Source organism: Rhinolophus ferrumequinum, chromosome 14 (genome assembly GCF_004115265.2).
Source record: "Rhinolophus ferrumequinum isolate MPI-CBG mRhiFer1 chromosome 14, mRhiFer1_v1.p, whole genome shotgun sequence".
Lineage (NCBI taxonomy): Eukaryota > Metazoa > Chordata > Mammalia > Chiroptera > Rhinolophidae > Rhinolophus > Rhinolophus ferrumequinum.
The window spans coordinates 31,501,853-31,529,442 of NC_046297.1; the positions used below are offsets into that span (position 1 = coordinate 31,501,853).

Genomic DNA, 27,590 nt, shown 5'->3' on the forward strand with positions numbered 1-27,590 from the left:
AACAGAATAGAGAGTCCAGAAATAAATCCATGCCTATATGGCCATTTAATCTACAACAATGAAAGCGAGAATGTACGGTGGGGTAAAGACAGTCTATTCAATAAATGGTGCTGGGAAACCTGCACAGACACATGCAAAAAAATGAAGCTGGATCACCTCCTTACACCATATACAAGAATAAATTCAAAATGGCTTAAAGACTTAAATGTAAGATCTGAAACCTTAAAATACCTAGAAGAAAATATAGGGAGAAACTTCACAGACATTACCCGGAGTAAGATTTTTACTGATATATCCCTTCGTGCGAGGGAAGTAAGAGAAAAAATAAACATGTGGGATTACATCAAACTAAAAAGTTTTTTCACAGCAAAGGAAACCATCAATAAAACAAAAAGGGATCCTACTGAATGGGAAAAGATATTTGCCAATGATATATCTGATAAGGGATTAATATCACAAATCTATAAAAATCTCACTCAACTCAACTCCAAAAAAACAATCGACCCAATTAAAAAATGGGCAGAGGACATGAAGAGACATTTTTCTACAAAGGACATACAGATGGCAAACAGACATATGAAGAAATGCGCAACCTCACTAATCATCAGAGAAATGCAAATAAAAACCACCATGAGATACCACCTCACCCCAGTCAAAATGGCTATCATCAATAAATCAAAAAACAAGTGCTGGCGCGTAAGTGGAGAAAAGGGAACGCTTGTGCACTGTTGGTGGGATTGCAGATTGGTGCAGCCACTATGGAAAACAGTATGGAGGTATCTCAAAAATCTGAAAATGGAACTACCCTATGATCCAGTAATTCCACTCCTAGGTATCTATCCGGAGAAATCCAAAACTCCAATTCAAAAATCTTTATGCACTCCTATGTTTATTGCAGCACTATACACAATAGCTAAGACATGGAAACAACCGAAATGCCCATCGGTACATGACTGGATTAAGAAACTGTGGTACATTTATACAATGGAGTATTACACAGCCATAAAGAAGAAAGAAATCTTACGATTTGCAACAACATGGATGGACATAGAGAACATTATGTTAAGTGAAATAAGTCAGACAGAGAAAGATAAGTACCATATGATCTCACTTATATGCAAAATCTAAAGAAAAGAATAAGTTAATGAACTAATCAGAAACAGTTTTGGAGACAAAGAGGAAAAACTGAGGGTTGCTAGATGAGTGGGGGGGTGGGGGTAAAGGGGAAGGTGAGGAGATTAGAAAACAGTCAGTAACCACAAGATGGCCACGGGGTTTTGAAAATTAATCTGGGGAATGTAATCAATAATTTTGTAAAGTTTTTGTAGGGTATCCGAGGGACATGTGTCCCATTTGGGAGACCACCTCAGGGAAGATGTAGATGCCTGATCACTGCACTGTACACCTGAAGCTGAACAATAATGAATGCCAACTATAATATTATATATATATGTATATATATGTATGTATACACTTACAAGAGGCGGAGTACAGCATTGGGAGTGGAGACAGTGGAAATGGGATGGCTCGGTGCGATGTCAGAGAGATAGTGGATGGGGGAGGGAGGTCCACAGTGTGAGGGATATAAATGATAAACGTCTAAGTATTACTTTGTCTTGTGCACCTAAAACTAAAAAAATAAAAATAAAATAAATGAATAAATACTGTGTGCTCCTAAACATATTCATCACTTCTTACTTTGCACTAGGTTTTAAGTTTCTAGGTACAATAAAATCTTGTTTTTATAGATTGGGTTGAGACACACAGTCAATTTGTTAAAAATGATTTATAGACGCAAATATGAGAAAATATTTCTGCTAGGTCTCATTAAGAATCACCTTAGATTATGAACTCCTAGACCAATAATGGTAACCTTACACTCCTATCAATGCCGATGGCAGATGTCACTAATAATAGATTTACGCAAATTTGCTGAGCATGGATGTACTCCTTTAAAATTCTTCTCAAATCCTCATTTTAATAATTCAACTTAAGAACTAATTCATCTGTATTGGCACAAGATATGGATGGCCTTTTTGTTAATCATATTCAGAACATAGAGGATAAATACCAGAAGATAAAATTAAGTGCAAAGTTTAGGAATTTCAGGACCACCTTGAGGACACTTTTGAGTTTGAGTGGGGAGAATGGAGTTGGAATACAGATCTCCAAACTAGACAGGAGTACATGACCAATTTTTGAAGATGAATAATGCTGTAGTGCAAATCAGAATTTTGGGTCAAGCAAGGCAGATGGAAACAGATTTGGGTGGTTATTCAATTTGGAGGTGGATTAAGTAGATCAGTTTGCAAAAATTATAAACTGGATAAGATTGTCCATCCAGGAGAAGAAAACATTCCATTCTAATTGAATAATGATGGAAATTAAGACATATGTTGTATTTTTCCTTTATACTCAATGCATTAAGGCATGTTAAAAGCTCAATTTATAATTGTTAAAATACACACATCATTCAAATCATCTTAGCAACTAATGAAAGAAATTTATAGGCACTAACAACTAACATTTATTAGTACTTCTCCCACATGCCAGGCATTGTCCTTGCTACCTTACTTACCAAAATCCTCCCCTCAAAGATCTTAAAAAGTTGGCATGGCATTTCAGCCATGCTGGTTAGTTGTCTGGCTCCATAGTACACTTCAAATATATATTTTTTGTTATTCTCCTTTTCACATGAAGAAAAAGTAATGGTCCTTGGGGGTTGGTTTATCTGCTCTAGTATATGTACATTTTACTGCCAATAATAATATAGTGAATATGGTGTAAAATATTGAAATCTATGTGTAATTTGCATCTATGTAAACTTTGCATCATCTTATGTGCTTTTAGTTATGCCACTAATTAATTAAAGGGGAGAAATACAGTTCTGTTTCTATTCCTTGTGTGCTACTTCTTAAAATAAAAAAAAAAATGCTTTATGGAAGGACTAAAATATCCCTTAAAATTTGAATTTTTAATAAACTAAAATTGTTTGACTTTTTGTCTATATTTTCCAATAAATTATAAATTTGTAATCATTTTTTCTTTTTCTATTTGACTCCTCTGTTTGAGTTATACTTTAGCCATCCAATTTGACTTCCTATGATAAATAAGCTTGAGCACTGAGAATTTTTGAATATTATTATGTGCTTTTTGGTAACAAGACATTAGTGGTAGCCCATATTTGAATTACTGTATTTTATTGTATATAATGCACTCCCGTGTACAATGCACACCCACATTCTTGGACCAAACTTTCAGGGGAAAATATCTTTTGTTTTAATTTTTAATTCAAATTTTTATTTGTTTACATTTAGGTATTTGTTTTTTTGTATTATAAAAGCATTTTAGCGTTCATTTTTTAAAACATATTATGGTATAGAAATTTTATGTACTGGAAACAAATTTATGATATTTACGCATCATAGAAGGCCAAGAACTCTTCATCATTACAAGTTCGTCATAAGTTCAACAAAAATGATTATCATATTCCAGGGTATTATTTTACATACGGGTATCGTATTGATTTCTAGACTTACACTTTTAACTCATAAGCATAAATAAAATAATTAAAAACATGTATATAGATATGGAATTAGTACTATCCATGTATAATGGGCATTCTTATTTTCCCCTCACAAATTTGGGCAAAAAAGCACATTATACACGGCAAAATGCGGCATGTTGTGAGATATGGAATGTAAAGCAGCAAGCAAAAACTAGCTCAAAAGAAATATATGTTCCATGGCTTTAAGGTCCCAAGAAATTCTAAGTATGAGTACTTTAAATTTTTATTGGAAAGTTAATTTATCCAGAAAACTAGACATCATTAAGTGTTATGGAAGTTAACACATGAGAGGTTGAAGAATGTCCCAATGAGACTACTCAAAAGACGAATTCGTTATGCATTTGGGCTGGTTAAGATGTTAACCCAAAAAAGCCTCATTGGAGCATGGGGAAAATATCCACCAATAAAAATGACATCTTAGAAATAGAAACAATATATCCACACACACCCTGCCCTTCTAGAGCACTTCACAGAGAGTCTTGCAAAATGTGGTTTTTCAATAAATACTTGATGAATTAAAGAGTTGATGGGAAGCTAATCAAAGACAGATAGGGGAGTGGAGAAGGGTCATATGCTTGTGCTTATGAGTTTAAGTTTGATATTGGAGAACACTGAAAGTTCAAACAGCTCAGGGATGTGATCAAAATAATATTTTAAGAAAAATCTTTCTATCATTTCACATGGTAGGTAGAAGACAATAAGTTCATCTTTTTTATTTATATAGGTGTTGCCTGGCCATTTGAAAAGAAATGTCTCACATGGATGGATCTTGAGAGTATAATGCTAAGCAAAACAAGTCAGACAGAAAAAGCAGAGAACCATATGATTTCACTGATATGTGGTATATAAACCAAAAACAATAAAAGAACAAGACAAACAAATGAGAAACAAGAACTCATAGACACAGGCAATAGTTTAGTTGTTACCAGAGGGTAAGGGGGGTGGGGGGTGGGAGATGAGGGTAAGGGGGATCAAATATATGGTGATGGAAGGAGAACTGACTCCGGGTGATGAACACACAATGGGATTTATAGATGATGTAATGCAGAATTGTACGCCTGAAATCTATGTAATTTTACTAACAATTGTCACCCCAATAAATTAAAAAAAAAAAAGAATTAAAAAAAAAAGAAATGTCTCATATACATGACATGTAGTATTGAAATCTAACCTAAAGTTAGTCATTGAAACTTTTGAGTAAATATTTCTAGTGTGTTTTTTTGTTTGTTTGTTTTTATGGGCTGGGTTAAAGTACTCTGAGAATTTCATGGGTGTGAATAAATTTATTTTTAAATTAATTAATTAATTAAATTTATTGGGGGTGACATTGGTTAGTAAAATTATATAGGTTTCAAGTGTATGTTTCTATAATATATCATCTATATATTGCATTGTGCTTTCACCAACCAGAATCAGTTCTCCTTCCATCACCATATATTTGACCCCTTTTTCCCTCTCCCCTTGCCCTCTGGTAACCACTAAACTGTTTTCAGTGTCTGAATTTTTGTTTCTTTGTTTGTTTGTCTTGTTTCTTTGTTGCTTTCAGTTTTATATCCCACATATGAGTGAAGTCATATGGTTCTTGACTTTTTCTGTCAGACATAATAAATTTGTAATAAAGGTTTCTTTTTTGTTATTGCTGATTATAAGTAGAGTTGACACCATGCTCTGAAGTGAGATTTTGGCATATTTTGAATAATGTGTAAGTATATGAAACTGGAAAAAAATTTGGAATTAAAATTTCATCTTTAATCTTAAAAAACGATTTTTAGGAAAGATTTATTCTAATATTTAGGAGTCTTTTGATTGAGAGGCTACAGAACTATTTTATTGAACAAATTTCTGTTCCTTCCCGGTCTTAGGATGTTTTAGAACAATTGTTGGCACTAATATGTTTAGATACTTTGGTACAGATTCATTTTCAATTCTAATAATCATGTTTATGTGAATTCTTTGTTACTAACATGTAACACAAAGTTTTTTTAAAAAAAGATTGAAATTACACAAACCATTGCTGTTGACTGGTGATTTTATTTAAGCTTTCAATTATTGTTATTATTTTGTCAGCATAGATTTGAATTTATGATCTAGATCTGTTTTGAAAAAAAAACTTTTTGTTAATTTTGATTATAAAAGTAATATGAGGTATGACAATGAGGTTCACAAACTCATCCTAGAAAAAGTTCGACATACATCATTGCTAAATATCACTGTGGTCACCTTTGAAGTACTCCCCTTGGGAAGCTATAGACTGATGCCAGCACTTAGCCCACCCTTCAAAGCAATTTTGGAACTCTTTTTCTGGAATGGCCATCAGAGCTGTCATTGCATTACCCTTCATGTCCATCAAAATGTCTCCTTTTTAATATTTCGTTTATCGTTGGTAAAGAAAGAAGTAATTGGAAGCCAGATCAGATGAGTAGGGAGGGTGTTCCAATACAGTTATTTGTCTACTGGCTTAAAAACTCCCTCACAGATAGTGCTGTGTGAGCTGGTGCATTGTCATGATGCAAGAGCCATGAATTGTTGGCAAAAAGTTCAGGTCATCTAACTTTTTCATGTAGCCTTTTCAGCACTTTGAAATAGTAAACTTGGTTAACTGTATGTCCAGTTGGTACAGATTCATAATGAATAATCCCTCTGATAGCAAAAAAGGTTAGCAACATTGTTGCAACAAGTTCGAAAACTTAATTGTCAGACCTCATATATATTCAGTAAACACAAAGGGTGCCAAAAAAAAATATACACATTTTAAGAAAGGAAAACTGTATTAAAATTGTAATACTCAATATATGAGTATACCAATAACAAAAGATGAATACAAGTCAAGTTTAAATTCTGCAATTATAAGAGATGCTCAAAGTGGTTACCATCAGCTTCCAGACACTTCTGATTACAGCAAACTACTGCTTGAGCAATGTTTACCAAAGTGTCCACTTGTATGCATTTTTTTGGCACCCCCGGTATATATTATGTTATATTACATTATATTATATTATATATGGAACTCTAAATCTAAATTAATGAAAAGTTTGTAAATTTAACAATGTAAAGAATTTGTAAAATACAAGGCAAATTCTGTCCTGCTTTATGAATAAAATATACATATATTGCTACATATTTAGGATTCATTGGATTTAAAAAGAAAGGTATTTTTGCACAGATAGTAAGTGACACCATCTTTGGAAGGCTGAAAGGGAAGCTCTTCACCTTTAAATTAAGGTGAAGCTCTTCACCTTAATTTAAAAACAAATTGGTAGTCACAATATGGTCATGGGGATATGAAATACAGTATGGGGAATATAATCAATAATGTTGTAAAGATTATGTAGGGTGCCAAATGGGTACTGAACTTATCAGTGGGATCACTCTGTAGATTGTGTAGATGCCTAACCATTGCGCTGTACACCTGAAGTAGAATAATATTGAATGTCAACTATAAACACAGAGGGTGCCCAAAAAATGTATACACATTTTAAGAAAGGAAAAAGCTGAATTAAAATTATGCTGATGGTAACCACTTTGAGCACCTCTTGTAATTGCAGAAGTCCAACGTGACTTTTATTCATCTTTTGTTATCAGTATATATTGAGTATTACAATTTTAATACAGTTTTTTCCTTTCTTAAAATGTGTATACATTTTTTTTGGCCACATATAAATAAGGGCACAGGATGTAAAGTACAGCATAGAGAGTATAGTCAATGGTATGGTAACAGCTATAGACGATGTCTATAGCTTTGTGAGGGGTGTAAATGTCTAATCATTATGTTGTTTTGTATACCTGGAACTAATAAAAAAATGACCATAGATTACACAGTTCCACTTATATGAAATGTCCAGAATACTTAAGTCTATAAAGACAGAAAGTAGATTAGTGATTGTCTAGAGTTGGGACGGTGCAGTAAAAGGGGAGGAAAATGTCAGGATTGGGGGATGATATCTAAAAAGTAAGAAGTTTCTCTTTGGTGTGATAAAAATGTTCTAAAATTGATGTGGTGATGACTGCACGACTTTGTGAATATACTGAAAAAAATTGAATGAACATTTTAAATGAGATAAATAAATAAATAAATAAATAAATAAATAAATAAATAAATAAATAAATAAATAAATAATACAATCAGAAAATGTACACCAGGGGACCTTGGAAGTATCCAAGGGGATCTAAGTACTTTGTTATTCTGAAGGCTTCCAGAAACCAGATTTTTACTCCCTAATAGGCATTAAAAGGGCTGCAGCAAACTATAAACATTGTATTCTTTTTCTTGGCTTCACAATTTTAGTTAATATATTGGTGTTTTGGTTTAATTCCAATGGCACAGCTCATAAATGCAGGCGTTTTCTTCTGGGCGCTGTGGTAGAGCAATCAATCATAATAAATAAAAATAAAAATCTGACAGCCTGTTTTATTATAATATAAAATGTAACATCCTTTGTTAAAAAAAGAAATCCTCTAAAAGTCATGTGAAAATAGGGCAGTGCCACAGAAAGAGTTGGGATACTTCAAACAGTAGTTTGAACTATAAATTATTCCTCAAGAAATTTCAGTTACTAAACCATGAGTGTGAGAACTAGAAATAGTCCGAGAAAACCAAATAGTTTCAGAGACAGGGAAGAACTGTTGCCACCAATATTTGCTCAGTGTGATGCTTAGTTTTGTAGCCCCATGAGATGAAATTTCAGTTTGTTTATGAGAAGTGGCTATTCTATTTCTAGACTGGGCAGTGGCTGTCTGAATATTTCTGTATGAATGAAAATCTCATATACCGGGGAATAAAAAAGATAAGGACATTTAGCAATGCCCTCCTGTGTTTCTAATTTTGTAGAACTGGCAGTCAATTGATACACTGACAATATATACTTCCCAAAGAAGTCCAGATTCTCTGATTTTGTTTTTCAGGAGCGACCACTCTGACAGATACATGTTTTTGAATAGTTTGTAGGGAGAGACTGAATTGGTTGAATGTTCCTGATTTCATTTGCGTAACCCAGCCCACCTCCAACACACGCCCAGAAATACATTAGCTATCGGGATTGGAGACAAAAACATAAGATGAGAGAGAATATAAGAGACTTTACTGGTGAGAGAGCTCTAGACCAACTTAACAAGGAATCCATTACTTTTCCAAGATTGGAAAAATATTACACTAACAGGAACGATTTCTCCATCTCATTCAGATAAGAATTCAAGGTTTTAATCTACATTTTTATCTAGAATAATTAGCTGCACTATAATAACACATACAGCCGGCTATTTAGGTGCTTTTATTAATCTCTCTCTCTGTGTGTGTCTCTCTCTCTGTCTTTCTGTCTCTGTCTCTGTCTCTAGCGTTCTCTCTCTCTCTCTCTCTCTCTGATTTATTTTTTGGGTAGCTTTGAAATTGTAAACCACAGACGAATTGGAGACTGACATTGAAGGGGTGTTCTGTAACGATTTTTTTTCCTTGTCTAAAGTTGACTTCTACAAATAGGAATCTGAAAAATGACAGGGGCAAAGAGGAAAAAGAAAAATGTGCTATGGAGTAAGATGCATATCCCCCACTGTGAAGACTTTAAGCAGTGGTGTAGAAGGCGGCTACCTATTTTGCAATGGGCACCACATTACAATCTGAAAGAAAACTTACTTCCAGATACTGTGTCTGGGATAATGTTGGCAGTTCAACAGGTGACACAAGGTAATGTACCGCATTTGATTTTCCTGTTTTATGCAGAAAAGATGTCACTTTGCTTTAATGGAAGAGTATTTTGAACTCATATCTACAATTTAGCTAATGAAATAGATATTTAATTAACTTTGAGGTAATAAACACATTGAATATTTATATACTCAATATCTGTATAAATATATACGTTTTCTTAGTTGTCTTTTTTTTTTTTACTATTTAACTCTTAGTAATTGGACCAATTTTTGAATGGCATTACATATTTGCAGTGTTAAAATTCATACTATATAACAGTAAAAGATCAGTAATTGTGGGAGTATGAGTTTGTATAGCATGACCTTGCTGGTATAGATTCCTACATTCACTGAATGAAACTACAAACTATCTCCTGGCTTGGACACATCTTTTGTAAATTGAATTAGCAGCACACAATTACCTGTTGTATCATTGAAAACTGCTATAAGCAAGGAACACAGTTTTCTGTACATATAGGAGGCTGTTTGCCAAGATCATTACTTGCAAAGAGAATCTTCTGTGTCCTTAGAGCTTATGTTTCACTGGGCATGCTGATTCAATTCTGTATCACACTATGGACTGTATTTATTTCTCAGTAAGAAGTTTAAACTGGTGAGAAATCTAATTTTAATTTTCCCAAGGCAAATTCTAAATGATATTCTGGATTTAAATATGTGTTTCTCTTGGTGAAAGCTCTTAGTTAACTAGTGTGTACACGAATGTGAGCGTGTGTGTGTATGTGTGTGTGTGTGTTTCTTAAAGGTATACTCATTGTATTTTTTAACTAATTCAAGTAGTAATTTCCTAACTGTAGCAAGGAAAGGAACTGACTTTGTTGTTGTTAAATTTATTAGGGTGACACTGTTTAGTAAAATTATATAGGTTTTCAAGTGTACATTTCTATAATACATCATCTATATATTGCATTGTGTGTTCACCACACAAAGTCAGTGCCTTGAGAATTGGAACACTTTCTTTAGCATAGACTTTGTAGATTCATATTTCCTTGCAATTTGACTACCTCCCTGGCTTGAACTATTATTTATTCATACTGTTAAATTCTAAGCACACTTTTAATTGAATTATTCTGTAGATGAAACAAACTGGTTTGTGTGTTTGTGTTTTTAGTGTGATTAAATCTGTACTGGTGTCTTTACTTTAAGATCCATAATACTATCATTATTTTATGGGATTCCATTTTTTCTAAATAGTCTTACATTAAATTTTTAATGACTATTTTGCCAACAGCAAAACATAGTAAGCTTTATAAACACAAAAAATAAATAGTAGATTAGGGCATTTTCAGCCCTGTTTTCATTCAATTTTAAATTCAAAATGAAATACTGCCATACACTTTGAAACTTAGGTGATGAATTTATAAGGGCTTTTTCATCAGATAGTTTCAGTGTATTTTATAAATTTATTTTGCTTTAATTTAATGTGAAACAAAAGACAAATATATTTTTAAAAATTATTTGTTTTTTTATCTTTGTAAAATATCAAGTTAACAATTTGGGGATATGTTAAAGCTACCTATGATGGCATTTATTTGGGAATAGATGTTGAGGGATTTTGTTTTACGATTCATTTATTTCATTGGTTTTGAAGAAACACATTGACCAGCTCCCAACTGATGAGAAGCAGAGTTTACTCAATTCTTATATCTTAGAATGTTATGGATCTGACTACTGGTTCTCTTGGAAGTCTATCCATGACTGGACAAGCCTACATCCTTAGAAAGACCTTAAAGGTTTTTGTTGGTGTATGAAAAGACTTATCCTTCTAAAAGTACCTATTCTTTTAAAAACAATTGTCTTAAACTTTCTCATGCTTACCCGCTATGGAGAGATGAAAGGTAAAATATCATAACATTGTTGTTAGAGGCACTATGCTAAGCCCCTTACATACATTATCTTCCCCTATCTTACCAAAATTCCAAGAGACAGCAGTCTCTTCCTTTTTCCATATAACAAAATGAAGGCTTTGAAATGTAATTTTCCCCGGATCTCACACCTAAAAAGTGGAAGAGTCAAGACTTGATTCCAAAGCCAACACTCTTAATATTTTGTACTTTACACCCTATACTCCCAAAATAATGAGACTTACTCATAATACTAATGTTATTAATAATAGAAGACATTTCTTTAGAAAGGTGCAAATATCCTATTTTTAAAATCAGTATTGCATTTAGGTTTCATCCCTGAAGTTTTTAGACTCAAAGGTGAAGTGACAAAGAAAATTGTCACTACAGTAGAATACAGAGTAAGAAAGGCATTTAGATATAATTACCTTTCATTTGTGTGAATACAATATGGACAACCATTACCTGCTCCATTTCTTTAGAAAAATTAAAAGAAAGTAAAGGTAATTTTTGCTCTTGCATCATAACACAAACAATAGAAAAACACCTGTTTTCACTCTACTGATCCTTGTAGTAGATTTTCAGGTACTCAGCATAGTTGAATTATATGAAATTGTTGAATTCAGTGTTTTTTGATCTACAAAAATGGAAAGTTATATAGCTCAATCTAGTAGTTGTTCATTCTTCTCTCCCTAGAAATGCATTTAAAATAAGAAAGATGAAGGAAACTAACATTCAAGTGTTTTCTACATGTCAAATACCAAGTAGCCATGTTAAATTATTTTATTAAATATTTCTCAATTCTTAAATATTGCTGCTTGTTGGTCATTACCATGCTTGACTCCTCTATAGCATTTTCTGTGTTGACTATACTCTTTCTAAAACCCTTACTTTTCATGGATTTTAGACACTGCTCTATTGTTTTTCTCCTACTACCTCTCTAGCCTTCTCTTCTTATGAGCCTCTGAGGATTTTGCCTCTTACTCCATCTGCCCTTTAAATATCAGTGTCCTGGAGACTCAGACCCTGGCTGTCTGACCCAAAAATGCCTTAGGCTTTCATCTGCATAATAAGAGGCTTTAACCACACCATCGCTGTGCTAATGAAAATTTTTTCCCAACCTGAGATCCACATATTCAACTATGCAACCCTAGAATCTTCTAAAAGCACTTCAAATGCAACATTTAATCTTCTAAAACAAACTGAATGGCAACACCATCCTAACAAGAATTATAATACTCAATAATAATGACAGTAATGTTCAGGCACACCTGTAAATACTGTTGTAAGAACACTTGGCATTTATATAAAACTGAGACTCAGAGAGGATAAATACCTTGCTTAAAGTCACACAGAAAATAAGTGGAAGAATTAGGATTTGAACTCAAGTAGTCTGGCTCTAATTTATTCTAGACTACCTCTCAGAGAGTCTCAAGAGTCATTCTCAACTCTTCACTCTCTTTTTGCATTCTGCCCACTTGCATGAAATCAGCCACCAGTTTCTGTTTTCCTGTTCCTAAATATCTTTCCAACCAAGTAGTCTTATTTCCACTCCCTACTGTGGCTGTAGTTTACTGTCTGAATCATTGAAATCATCATCTTGCAGTTCTTTATTTTCTACTCTGTCGCCTCCTGTAAGCCATATTCTATACTGCAGCCAGAATGATCACAAAAATCTGAACATATCACTTCCTTGTTCAGAATTCTTCAATGACCTCTATTTCCTCTAGGATAAAAGCTCAGTTCTTTATGATAACCTATTAGATCATTAATAATCTGGGCCCCTTGAAACAAAAGTGCTCAAAGAGAACTCTTCTCTGAGAACACCTCCCAGTCTCCTGGGAAGACATGTTTTCTTCTTTCCTACTCCCTTTGTACTTTTTATATATCTCTGGTTTTGGCTTTAATAGATTGTATTATAATCTTTTGGTACAACTCTTTCCACACTGGTCTGTAAATTCTGGAAACAAAGACAGTGTCTTAATCTTTAAATTCTTACCAACCTGTGTATTGCCTGGCACATAGCAGCAGGTTTTATTTTTTATTTATTTATTTTTCCTTCCATCACCATATATTTGACCCCCTTTACACTTAGAAGCAGCTTTTAAATAAATGTTCAGTGGAAAAATCAAAAACAATTTTGCTCCTGAAACCTCTGATTTTCTTTGGCAGCATGCTACCAACCTAGGTGAGAATTACGTTTAAATTAATTCTTATGTTTTCAAAATAAAAGTAATAAAGATACTGATAATAAAAATACATAAGAATATGAGTAATTAATTTTTTTAAATCCCTCTTACTTTTCTGAAGTTATAAACTTGCAGACCTTCAGACAAATCTGGTTATCTATCTATCTACCTATAGATAGATATATATCTTTTTATATATCTATATCTATCTATCTATCATCTATCTATCTATCTATCTATCTATCTATCTATCTATCTATCTATCTATCTATGTACCTATATTCCAGTATTAATTTTTTTCTCTAGCCGTCATTAACAAAAATGAACAGTTCCTATAAAAATCCAGATGTCTGGCCTCTCTTGAAAAAGGGGAATACATGGCCATACAGGGTCCCCATTCCAGGAATGTGGCAACAATCTGCTGGACTTTAATACAGGCTATTTCCTTTAGACAGGGCACACACTTTGCATTTTATCATAGTTCCCACCATTCACACATGCACTGCCATCCTTTCTGCTAGTATTCTCATTACCTGCCTAACCCTATGAGTGCCTAACCCTGCCAAGACACTTTTTAACATGGTTTTGTTGAAATGCCTTGAACTCACTTGTGAATAAAACCTTTACAGAGAGGTTGCATAAGATTAGATTCTCAACTTAGATCCACAGAACTTTCAGGTCTGTGAACCTGTACTAATACATTCCAATATACTTCATTTCTCGATAATCTTATGTATTTTCTGGTACTTAGTTTTAAAAAGTATTCTGGGAAGCAATCCATAGGCTCTACCAGACTGATAAAGGGGTGATTGCTCCTCCCCAAAGTAAATAAATATAATTGCTAATTTCAAAGAAAAAAGAAAAGAAACTTCAGATCATTCTTTCACCATGTTCAAGTATTTCTTAGAACCATTTGTATTTTCAAAAATATTTTAAAAAATTAGCATTTCTCATTGTTTTTATCAGGTAAAAACCAGTATAGTTAGCATCTACCACAATGTTCTTTAACTGATATCCTGTAGGACCTCATTACAGAATGTATTTTGAAGATGAGCAAACATTCTAGAGAATGTTATTGACTTAAAACATGTCACCAATAAGGTTGGCAAACTAAGAAGTGTAATACTCTGGTCTCTAGAGCTTTTAGTTCACATTCTAGCCTGGGTAACCACTTAAGGGGAAATAGTTCCTTTGTTAACATCCTGAAAACTCAAGCATTGAGACAGGGTGGAGACCTAAAATGCATGACTTGCCACATAAGAACCTAATCCACTGAGAAGCAATATCAGAATGTTTTGCCTTGCATTCCAAGGGATCACCTAGAATTTTGCTCATAAACCATGAAAATTTTATGCTGCCACAGCATTTTCGGTCACAGTTAAAAGATGGGTGTTCCTGATAATTATGTAGAATGTGTGGCATTACTAGCACAAAAACATGTGTGGACGCTGAGCTTCATTAAACTCCTGAGGGTAGCTTAATGATGTGTGGAACAATAAGTGTAAATTCCTAAAGTATACTGCATTGCAAAAATTAAAGATTTGCCTGGGAATTTTTCCCTGCATTGTCTCAGCCTTAGGGATGCAGCAACCTAGCATTAGCTACGTATCTTTAACCTGACTCCCGTAATCACTGTATCTTCCTGCTAATATTTTTTCTTTTCTCCAAGAACAATAGAAGCCAAATATGCTAAAAAAAAAGTCTCAAGTATACTTTCTCTGACCCTCATAAAAATATATCTAGGAGTCAGTTACATTCTGTTGCCTTTTTCCTATCTCCATTTCTCCTCATCCCATGACCTATCCTCCAGTATAGCTCCAGGCTTCAGTCAGCACTTCTGACTTCCTTTTTATTTTTCTTAAATATAAAATAATGGTGATTTGTATATTAAAGGGCCCTTTATATATTTCTGCGCTTAGAATAATGTTTCCTGTAATACTTAGATCTATCACATAGAAAAATCATGACCTTCCTTTTTAGGGTTTTGAGAACTTGGCAAGGTTTGCAACAAAATAGATTGACAGTGAGTATGAAGTTAAGATGTGTGGCTTATGTAGTAGTGGATTTCTGTTTTGTCAGCTAGGCACACCTGTTTCTTTTAGTAACTATGCCTCAGATTTGTTTGGAGGAATAATCCATCTTCCATTTTCAGTACATGGGGTTTAGATGAGATTTTAATTTTGGCTCTAGTGATGGAGTCCAGGCTGATCAGTGTACTGAATCCCCCTAGACCAGAATTCTCAACCTTGAACCCAATGGAACCACCTTGGGGCTTAAAAGAGCACTGGTATCTAGGTCCCATCTCAAGCAATTAAATCAGATTTCTTGTGAGTAATTCCCCAGACATTGAGGCATTGTGTTTCTTCTCCTTCTTCTCCCCCTCCTCTTCCTTCTCTTTTTCCTCCTCCCCCTCCCCTTCTCCTTCCCCCTCGTTTTCCCCCTCCTTCTTCTCCTCCTCCTTCTCCTCCTTTTTTTCAGTTGTCCCAGATTCTAATAGGCAACCATGTTTAGAGCTAGATCCAGGTATAGTTATTGGCCCAGGTGAAGGCTTGCGGCTCAAGTCTTTGATAATTACCATAATTCCATATATCTGGCCAATGACTGGTTCGGGGATGAGATTAGTCCTGTAGACACAAGAGTATGGATTTACTACACAACAAGTCAGTTATTTCTTATTTTAAAGTGATAATGACAATACAAATGACCTGAATGGTCTAATTGATCTGTATCCCAGTTTACATGTGGGACCTTTTAGGAAGAGACATCTTCTTTCGTGCTGGAAGCACTGACAATAACGATGATGTACCTGTATTGCTCCCCAGGGCCTCCACAGCCTGAAAATGAAGCCAATACAGCAAAGGGCATAGCAGAGAGAAACTGAATTCTTATGAAAGCTAGCACACCCCTGACTTTTCACTTGCATGTACACATTTTTTTCTTTGCTTAATTTGGTTTAAGTTGGGTTACTTCTAATCACCTTAACTACACGTTTGAATGTTATTACAATTTAACTGTTACACTAATTGTTTCTAAAACCCAGCAAGACAGCTATTATCATACTTCGTATTTTAATTAGAAGCAGAGTTTGAGGCTCAGAACATTAGATGACTTGACCCCGATTGTAGTACTGCTAAGAGGAATTCAAAACTACATCTTCCAGGCCCCATTCCTCACTCCTCACTGCCTTCTGTTCTCTGGTTTGTTTCGAGGATAAGAGACATAACTTGAGTGGGACTGAGGCTGACTCTGGGCATTGGCACTCCTGAGCCTCCTTTTATATCAACTCCTTAGGCTGCCCTTTCCCATGAAGATATGTCACCTTTTTTGATGAAACTTTCCAGAGTTTCTGGTTGAGAGTAGAAGAGGGTAGAAGAGAGTACCTATACCAGAGCTCCTGCTCTGTCCCTTGAGATCCTCTCACTGCCCTGTGCTAGACTAACTTCTGGTGGGAGAAGGAGGGGAGATTCACTTTAATACTGGTGTGAGTATCAGTAAGTAATAGCTTTTACACTGTGGCAGAGGGGACACAAGGATAAAATGTTTGGATGAGACTTTATTAAAAGCTAGGGAGCAACAAAAAGGAAAAATAGAGTGCCATGAATCTGTAACCAGGCTTACTCTTCTCCTCTTGACTTGCTCTGCTCTATCAGAGTAAATGACATCTCTGACTTTTACCACCCCCCAATCCAGAGCACCAGTGTAGACATTTACTCTTTCCCATTCTGAGTCAAGAGCTTCAAGCTCTCCTAACTTATCTAACATTGGGATGTCTGCCCACTAGGTAAGATTCCACTCCTCTCCATAATCATAAGCCTCAACAGCGTAGCTCCATGTCATCTTAACACCATTTCTATAAATAAACAAGTACAACAGCCGATTTCTCCAGTCTCTGTTCTTGCTCATCTTTTCTTTACTCTCTATACATTTTATTTTTCATGACAAATCCATTTCCATGGCTTCAATTGCATTTTATTGCTGGTAAATTATAAGAATATATTGTTAGCCCAATTTTCTCTTCCTAGTTTTAGATATAAACATCCAGCTCGCTAAAGGACACCATCTTCATGTGTCCCAGAGACATATTTAAAACAGAACACATAATTTTCCTTTCAAAATCTGTCCTTATTTTCTGTTTTTCATTATACTAAAAGTCACCCCCATCCATCCACTTGTCAATGTTAGAAGCCTGGGAGTGATCCTTATTACCTTAACAGCCATATTCAATTAATCGAGTTCTATAAATTCTTTCCTTTTGACATCTCTCAAATACATCTGATGCCTGTTGCCCTTGAGGCAACTTCCTTGGTAATAGTAGATGTTGTAACATTTGTTAAATGCTTAAAATGTGACATAAACTATGTTAAACGTTGTGTATTATAGCAATTAATCTTTATAATGACCTAGGAGTTTGATACTATTATTATCTATATTTTACAAATGAAGGAAAGCCAATTAGTTTACTTGTAGTGCAAAATAATACAGTTTCTATAAAGCAGAAGGAGTGTTTAAATGCATCTTTCTGACTCTTGAGCTCACATTCCTATCTTTATTAAGAAACATCATCATTCATTTCTTGCCAGTTAGAATGTCTACTTATTTATAGTTTTGTCCCTCTATTATCTATTTCAAACTAAAACAAACAAAAAAATGTTAGGTAGTGGGGATCTTTATCTTTGTCTTAAATTCCTTCAGCTACACCACTGCAAATGCTTGTTAATTGGCTATTTCACTCTATAGAGCACCCTTGTTTCATACCATCACATTAGTCTCTTGCTTTCCCTCACTGTTTTTCTTCTCATCCCTTCCCTCATGGCTCCCTGGAACAACAAATATTTCCCTGGAACTGAAGCCACAAGTGTTTTTATTCACTTATATAATGTTGGAAGTAAACATTTAAATATTACAAGATTTTATTTTAAAATTGAGAAGTTTTTTTCCCCCTTCATTTAAATCCAATCATTGAACAATAAAGTGCTCACATTCCTGAATGAAAACAGTAAACTGAAATTGACTGGTACCTACATCACTTATGGAGGCCTGGTGTCATGCGGGGTGTCAGGCAGGGTATCCTGCCGACTACGCCAAGTGTCATGCAGGGCGTCCGGCGGGGTCTCTGGTCCCACTCCCCACACAAAAACGCAGGATATGGCTAGGCCAAAAAGGAACACCCACGGAGCCATAGGTAGGGGAGTCATACCACTATACTCTCACTGGCGGCTGGGTTGGAGACACAGGAACCAGGAGCAACACAATTCTCAACCCTCAATGTGCCGCTTGCAGGCTCAGCCACCATCTTCTTGCTAGCTCCCCCTTTTTCTTTCTTTTGCTAGCCTAGCCACGGCAGTTATATTCATGGCCAATGGCTCACCGGTTACAGCTGACGGCCAACTAGCCACAGCTGCTGGCCATTTGATCACAGTCGATGGCCATTTACTACCTGAGCCAGCACCTTTCTATGTGAGGCCGAGAGCCTGCAAACTGCTTTTTGGGGTTCTGTCCCCACTCTTGGACTTTCTAATTTTCCATATTCCCCAACATTCTCCATCCTATTCACCCTTTTCAGATCTAGAGCAGGATGCTCTCAAACTCAGCTCAAGGATACTTTGATTGTCCAAACCCATCGAAGTATTCAGAGGAATAAGATATATAATATAAAAACAAATACTATTTAGAAGGCAGTTATGGCTACAAATAGCAAACATTTTTTTGCGTTACATGGGATTAGACCTCTGAAAATGTTTCTCAAGGCCCTTCAATATCTGAATCTCACTTATCTTTCCAGCCACGTCTCTTCTTATATTCATCCTACGTTCTGGCTACACTAAAACGCTTTTAGTGTTTTAAAGGATCATGCTTACTTTGCCTCAGGACATTATCACATATTGCTTCCTCTTAAGTGGCCAATTTTTCTCCCATTGCCGCTTTTACCTGATTATACCTTAGCGTGTTTCAGGGCTAGGTTTAGCTCAGTAGTTCTCAACCTTGGCTCCATATTAGGATCTCTTTCTCCTTTAAAAAAAAAAATTATTAGTTTCAGGTATACAAAACAATGTGATAGACATTTACATCCCTCACAGTGATAGCTCCCCTCCCCCAATCTACTACCCCTCTGATATTGTATATAGCTATTACAATTCCATTGACTCTATTCCTTATGCTGTACTCTACATCTCGTGAACACACACACACACACACACACACACTCACACACACGCACACACACACAGACACACACAAGATTGGACAATTAAATTCACGAACTTAATTGTCCGACCTTTTGTGTGTGTGTTTGTATGTGTGTATATATATATATGTGTGTATATATACGTGTGTGTATATATGTGTATATATATGTGTGTGTGTATATATATATATTTATATATGTGTATATATATATAATAGTTGACATTCAATATTATTCAGCTTCAGCTTCAGGTGTACAGCACAGTGGTCAGATATCTACACAGCCCACGAAGTGGTCTCCCTACCTAATAAGACAAGTGCCCATCTGACCCCCTACAAAATCTTTACAACATTATTAACTATATTCCCCAAACTGTATATTAAAGAGCCATTTAGAAAGGCCATCTTTTGGCACTTAAAGAAATACCCGTGCCCCATACCTAGACCAATTAAATCAGAATCTTTGGAGAAATAATTAAATATTCTGAACCTCAGCTTCTTCAACTACTTTGGAAAAAAGTGAAGTAAAATGAGTGGCTAGGGTTAAGAATTACAGGCTTTAAAAAAGTGCTTGATACCTCTATTTTGTTTTCTCATGCTACCTTGATTTATCCACTTAAACAAAATTACATCTGTTTTTTATTGATATTTGTGTTTTTTTCTAAGCTGTAAGTTCTTGAGGGCAGAGACTATTTCATTCTAGGGTGACCAACCATCCTGGTTTTAACAATAAATGTCCTGAATTCTAGGGAACTCTTCTGACTCCTATCAAAGTATGTGGTACATAATAAGTACTCAAATGTTTGTTGACATTAAAAAATCATAATTGAGATAATAGGATGAAGTTTTCATGTGCCCATTCTCTGTTTGGTGGCTATTCTCCCCCTGTAAACTTTTAATCTCTTACTGTTTCTAATATTTAAGCTCATAGGCCTGTTGATCATGAAGCTTATTGATCATGATAATTCTTTGTTTTCACTTTTGTGAGATCCTACCTATATAGCAAGGTACAGGATGAAAGCACGCTGTGATTTGCCTTAATCCCTTAATTCTAGTGATTGGAACAAATGATCTTTGATTAAGAATACTTGTCTGTAGCAAGATGGTGGAGTAGGCAAACACTGTATTTACATTCTCTCACAACCACATCAAAATTACAACTAAACTACAGAACAGCCATCATTGAGAATTGCTTAAAGTCTAGCTGAACAGATGTCGTACAACTAAGGACATACAGAAGAGGCCACCTTGAGACTGGTAGGAGAGTTGGAGATGTGACACAGGCTGGTCCTACACCCATGTGGGGCAGTTAAAAATAAGGAAGGATGTCTCAACTATGGAGATCCCCCCTGAGGATTGAAGGGTCCTAGACCCACACCAGGCTCCACAGCCCAGGATTCCAGTGCTGGGAAGAGAAGTCCCCACAACTTCTGGCTGTGAAAACCACAAGAGATTGTGGCTGAGAGAGCTGGAGGTCAGCTGGAGTCCCAGGCATTCCTCTTAAAAGGCCCACACATGGACTTACTCCCTGATAGACTCACTTAGTTCGAGATTTAGCACTGGGGCAGCAGCTTGAAAGGCACTAGGGACATATAGGAAGGAACTGAGTTGTCTGGCTTCAGAGAGAGGGCAGCAGGAGCCACTTTCTCACAGACAGAAGTGCTAGCAGAATCAATTATTTCTTTGTTGAGCCCTCCCCACTCCCAGCACGTAGAAGCAGGCGGCCACCATATCTGAGTCACCATCAACCTGCCTAACACTGTTTTTCCCACCCTGGTGATTCCCACAGACTCCACCATACCCAAATTGTGGGCCCACCCAAGCTACTTTCAGTGGCTTTTCCGTGCAAACAGGCTGTCTTGGCCCATGCTGTGGACTTTTCTAAAATCTCTCAAAGGTTCACAAAACCTAGAAAAGACATTTTGCTGAGCTGAGCAGTTCGAAGTCCAGCATTGGGGGCAGCCAACCTTGATTTGAGGCTTGGTCTCTCCCAGACACCTCCAGACCCAGTGAAGGTGTCAGCTGTCTGCAGATTGCTTTGTGGCTCATTCCTGGTGGCTTCATCAGGGCAAAGACTGCAGCTGAACTTTGCCTGAGGCAGGGTCTCTCTCAGGAGGCCATGGGGCTGGCACCCCCAGTGATATGGCACCCCCAGACCATATTGAAGCACAACTCAACCACCTCTACAAATGAAACACCCAAAGAGTGGAATCAGAAGGCACCAGAGTTCCACTAACGTGAATCCTTCTCCCTGGGGTCAGCCCCAGCACAACAGCTTCTCCATTATAGTCACAGCCAATCCTCACAAGCAATCAGCCTGAGGATCAATCCCTCCTATTGACGTGCAAATAGTGACCAAGGCTCAACTGCAGGAGGGCACACACAACCCATACAAAGGACAATTTCTGCAGCACCCAGCTCAGGTGGCCAAGGGGACTGTCACTAGGCAATCCAGGACACTTACTATATTAAATACACTCTGCTAAGACTGCGAGACATAGCAGCCCTATCTAATATATAGAAAAATATACAGGGAGGCAGCCCAAATGGGGAGGCAAAGAAACATATCCCAACTGAAAGAACAGGACAAAGCTCCAGAAAAGGAACGAAGTAAACTGGAGAGAAGCAATCTATCAGATGCAGTGTTCAAAACAGTGGTTATAAGGATGCTCAATGATCTCACTGAGAATTTCAACAAAGAGGTAGAAAACATAAAAATGGAGATAGAAAACATAAAAAATAACCAGTCAGAAATGAAGAATACAATAACTGAAATAAAGAATATATGAGAGGGAATCAACAGTAGATTAGATGAAGCAGAGGATCAAATTAGCAATTTAGAATATAAGGTAGGAGAAAATACCCAATAAGAACTGCAAAAAGAAAAAAAGAATCCAAAAAATGAGGATATTTTAAGGGGCCTCTAGGACAACTCAAGTGTACCAACATTTGATTCATTGGGGTAACAAAAGGGAACGAGAGAGAGCAAGAAATTGAAAACCTATTTGAAGAAATAATGATGGAAAACTTCTCTAACCTGGCAAGAGAAATAGACGTGTATGCCCAGGAAGTACAGAGAATCCAAAACAAGAGGAACCCAAAGAGGCATATCACAATTAAAATGCCAAAGGTTAAAGACAAAGAGAGAATCTTAAAAGCAGCAAGAGAAAAGCAGTTAGTTACTTACAAAGGAGCTCCCATGAGACTGTCAGCTGATTTCTCAATGAAAACTTTGCAGGCCTAAAGGGATTGGCATGAAATATTCAAAGTGATGAAAAGTAAGGACCTACAACCAAGATCACGCAGGAAAGCTATTATTTAGAATCTAAGGACAGATAAAGAGCTTCCCAGACAAGAAAAAACAAACAACAACAACAACAACAACAACAAGAAAACCAAAAGTTCATCACCACTTAATCAGTATTACAACAAATGTTAGAAAGACTTCTTTAAGAAGAAGAAGAAAAAAAGATGAAAATATGAATAACAAAATTGCTATAATTACATATCTATCAACAATTACTTTCAATGTGAATGAATTAAATGCTGCAATCAAAAGACAGAGGGTAGATGAATGGATAAGAAAACAAGACCCTTCCATATGCTGCCTATGAGAGTCTCACTTCAGATTGAAAGACATACATAGACTGAAAGTAAAGAGATGGAAAAGATATTTCATGAAAATGGAAAAGAAAAAATACTGAGGTAGCAATACTTATACCAGACAAAATAAACATTAAGAAAAGTCTATAACATGAGACAAAGAAGGAATCCAAAAACCCATTTTTGGGTATTTATCTGAAGAAACCCAAACCACTAATTTGAAGGGGCACGTGCATCCATATGTTCATTGCAACATTCTTTACAATAGCCAAGATACAGAGGCAACCTGCATGTCCATCATTGGATGAGTGGATAAAAAAGAGGTGATATCTATATCTATATCTATATCTATTATATATATATATTTACTCAGCCATAATAAAGGATGAAATCTTGACATCTTCAACAACATGGATGGACCTAGAGGGTATTATGCTGAGTAAGTCAGACAAAGAAAGACAAATGCCATGATTTTACTTATATATGGAATCTAAAGAACAAAATAAATGATCAAAGAAAACAGAAACAAACTTATAGATACAGAGGATATTTTGATGGTGTCAGATGGAGAGAGGCTGGGGGGATGTGTTTCAAAGTTTAAAAGATTAAGAAGTACAAATTGGTAATTAACAAAATAGTCATGGGGATGTAAAATATAGCATAAGTAATATAGTCAATAATCCTGTAATAGCTATGTATGGTGTCAGATCGGTACTGGATTCATCAGGGTCATCATCTCATATGTTATATAAATGTCTAATCACTATATTGTACACCTGAAACTAATAAAATATTGCATGTCAACTGTAATTGAAAAATTAAAAAAATTTAAAAATATGTTTTTGGGCAAGACATACAACTAAAAAAAGAAAAAAAATACTTGTCTATGAACCAAGGAAATGTGCCTTTAGAAATTTTGTTTTCATATAATTGTGTATTGACTATATGTAAATTTACCATGGGAGACCCACTAGTGATATTGCTTAACCTTGAGTCCTCTGATGCTGTGAACCAGATAGCTCATTATACCAGGTCTGACAATTAAATTTGCGAACTTGTTAGAACTATGTTGCTAACCTTTTTTGATATTAGAGGGATTATTCATTATGAATTTGTACCAACTGGACAAACACCTAACCAAGTTTGCTATTTGGAAGTGCTGAAAAGGCTGTGTGAAAAAGTTAGACGACCTGAACTTTTCACCAACAATTCATGGCTCTTGTATCATGACAATGCACCAGCTCACACGGTACTGTCTGTGAGGGAGATTTTAGCCAGTAAAAAAATAATTATATTGGAAGACCCTCCCTACTCACTGATCTGGTCCCAATGACTTCTTTCTTTACTCAAAGATAAAGAAAATATTGAAAAGAAGACATTTTTTGTTTAAATTAAAGTTTATCGGAGCAACAATTGTTAGTAAAGTTACATAGATTTCAGGCGTACAATTCTGTAATACATTATTTATATCTCACACTTTGTGTTCACCACCAGAGTCAGATCTCTTTCCATCACCATATATTAGACCCTGTTTACCCTCTTTTAGAGCCCCACTCCTGCCTCTCCCCTTACCTTCTGGTAATCCCTAAATTATTGTCTATGTCTATGAGTTCTTTCAGTTGTTTGTCTTGTTGTTTTGTTGTTTTTGGTTTATGTACCACATATCAGTGAAAGTATATGGTTCTCTACTTTTTCTGTCAGACTTATTTCGCTTAGCATTATAATCTCAAGATTCATCCATGTTGCCACAAATGGTCTTATTTCATCTTTTCTTACCATCGAATAGTATTCCATTGTGTATATATACCACACCTTCTTTATCCATTCATCTATCGAAGGACATTTTGGTTGTTTCCATGTCTTGGCCACTGTAAACAAAGCTGCAATGAACATTGGAGCACACATGTCTTTATGTGTAAAAGTGTGCAGATTTTTGGGTAGATACGGGGAAAGGGATTGCTGGGTCATATGGTAATTCTACTCGTAATTTTTTGAGGAACCCCCACACTGCCTTCCATAACTGCACAAGTCTGCATTCCCACCAACAGTGTATGAGGGTTCCTTTTTCTCCACAGCCTCTCCAACACTTGTTACTATTTGTCTTGTTGATGATAGCCATTCTGACTGGGATGAGGTGATATCTCATTGTGGTTTTTATTTGCATTTCTCTGATGATTAGTGATGTTGAGCATTTTTTCATATGTCTGTTTACCATTTGTATGTCCTCTTTGGAGAAATGTCTCTTCAGGTCCTCTGCCCATTTTTCCATTGGGTTGTTCGTTTTTTGTTGTTGCGTTGTATGCTTTTCTTGTATATTTTGGATATTAGCCCCTTATCGGAGGTACTGTTTGCAAAAATCTTTTCCCATTCAGTTGGTTTCCTCTTTATTTTGTTGGTGGTTTCTTTTTCGGTGCAGAAGCTTTTAAGTTTCATATAGTTCCATTCATTTATTTTAGCTTTTACTTTCCTTGTCTTTGGAGTCAAATTTATAAAACACTCTTTGAACCTAAGGTCCATAAGTTTAGTACCCATGTTTTCTTCTATGCAGTTTATTGTTTCAGGTCTTATGCTTAAGTCTTTGATCCATTTTGAATTAATTTTGGTACATGGTGACAGATAGCAGTCCAGTTTCATTCTTTTGCATGTGGCTTTCCAATTCTGCCAGCACCATTTATTGAAGAGGCTGTGAAAAGAAGACATTTTGATAACATTCAGGACATCAAGGGTAATACGACAACAGCTCTCATGGCCATTCCAGAAAAAGAGTTCCAAAATTGTTTTGAAGGGTGGATTGGGCACTAGCATCAGTGCATATCTTCCCAAGGGGAGTACTTCGAAGGTGACAATAGTGATATTCAGCAATGAGGGAGGTAGCACTTTTTCTAGGATGAGTTCACAAACTTAGTTGTCAGACCTTGTACTGTGGTTTTCTAATAACCATGCTAAGACCACCACAAACCGTTTATCAGAGAGAAATGACTTTCATCATTGCCCACACAGTTTAGGTTTGAGTTCTTATGTGTAACTCTTGGAAGTTCCTCCTGCAACCTAATTATTTTGTTTTGAAGAATACTAATCTGTCTTCCTAGGGTTCTTTATTCATTTCTACTGAAAAAAAAAAATGCTTGAAATTATACATAGTCTTTTGCTACGTTTGTGGAAAGAGACAGAGAAGTATAAGACTACAATACAGCCCACAAGAGATTTATTATTTTTTCTTTCCTCAGATATTTGTACAAATGTATGTAAGAATATGATCTTTTTATTTCAGTCTTGAAGTTATCTGTCTTGTGTGGGTATGTAAGCGTGGCAACATTTTCTTCATGAAAATTTGGAATATTGGTTTCAGCCACTTTCTGCCTTGAGGTGGTTGGATGAGGTGGGGAACTGCCAAAGAATTCTGTTTTTATTTAGGAACACAAACAGTAGTACAATCCTATCTATATAATATAACATAAAATGAATATTTGGTGATAAAAATTGGATCAATATGGAAAACAAAATGGCAGTCTTAAAAAGCTGGCAAAACTTGATTAGCTACAGGTACATGGTATTATATGAAATGACATTTAAAGAAATCAAGTCCTGATAAACACTCTTTCTCTAGAGAGGATCTCAACGGCACAATGTACACAGGTAACAGGGGATGACAACTAGTGTCCCACTTTATTAGCTGAATTAGTGTTTAAAGCATAGCTCTAGCAAAGTTGGAGTGGAGCAAAACAATTTAGGCCTGAGATCCTTTCTTTCTTGTAAAGCTAAGGTTTGGGTGTACCATGGAAAGAGAAAGAGAGAAATATATAAGAGCTTACTTTGAGGCAGGCCCTGGTCTTTCTATTATTTCAGTAGCATGGATGAAGAAATAATTGAAGAGAGAAAAGCATACACATGTGGACATGGCCTTTTCCCATTAAGAATGCATATTTAGGGTGTACAAATTTGACCTCTTCAGTTAGCAGTCCTCCTCTTGGATTTAGGAGGTAAAAGGTGGTGGACAGAAGGAGCCTAAGAATTTCTGCTCTACTGCTTGAACTGAGGTTGTGGGACAGTAACTGAGAGAGGTGAATAGAATTAAGACACCTGAGAAAGTAGGATTGAGGCTAGGTTTGGGGCGGTTAACTAAGACATACTAGACACCAAGATACAAAAGGTAAAACTGGGGGGTAAAGAGTCAGAAGCTCAGACAAGTGTAAGAGTAACCCAGGATTAACATCTGGGTTCAAGATTCTGGGTAAAAAAGAGTCTGAGTTACAGTCTAGGGAGCCAGCGGCATGGATAGCTCTCTGAGTCTTTTCTTATTTTCTTCTCAGTGTATGAGCAGGCTTCAAATTTTGGTGGGTGAGCCCATGGGAGGTAGTGAGAAAATGCACCTGGCTGGCAAAGAGAAGTAAGGGAAGAAGGCATTAGCCAGCATTTAATGTAAAGTGAGGAGAAAATTTCTTGCTCTCTGCTGCTCTCACGCCTAGTGGTGGGCTAGAAGAGTGTTATGGAAACTTGGTCATCAAA

At 35.9% G+C, this 27,590-nt stretch overlaps 1 protein-coding gene across 1 annotated transcript in view; it reads left to right on the plus strand.

Annotated features, from left to right (window-relative positions):
* Window positions 1-27,590, plus strand: part of SLC26A7 (solute carrier family 26 member 7) — a 445,736-nt gene that overhangs the window by 176,417 nt on the left and 241,729 nt on the right. Inside the window, exon 2 of the mRNA XM_033125821.1 lies at window positions 9,025-9,245. Within this exon, the coding sequence (XP_032981712.1) occupies window positions 9,053-9,245 (193 nt within the window). The 5' untranslated portion in view covers window positions 9,025-9,052. The remainder of the gene's footprint in view (window positions 1-9,024; window positions 9,246-27,590) is intronic.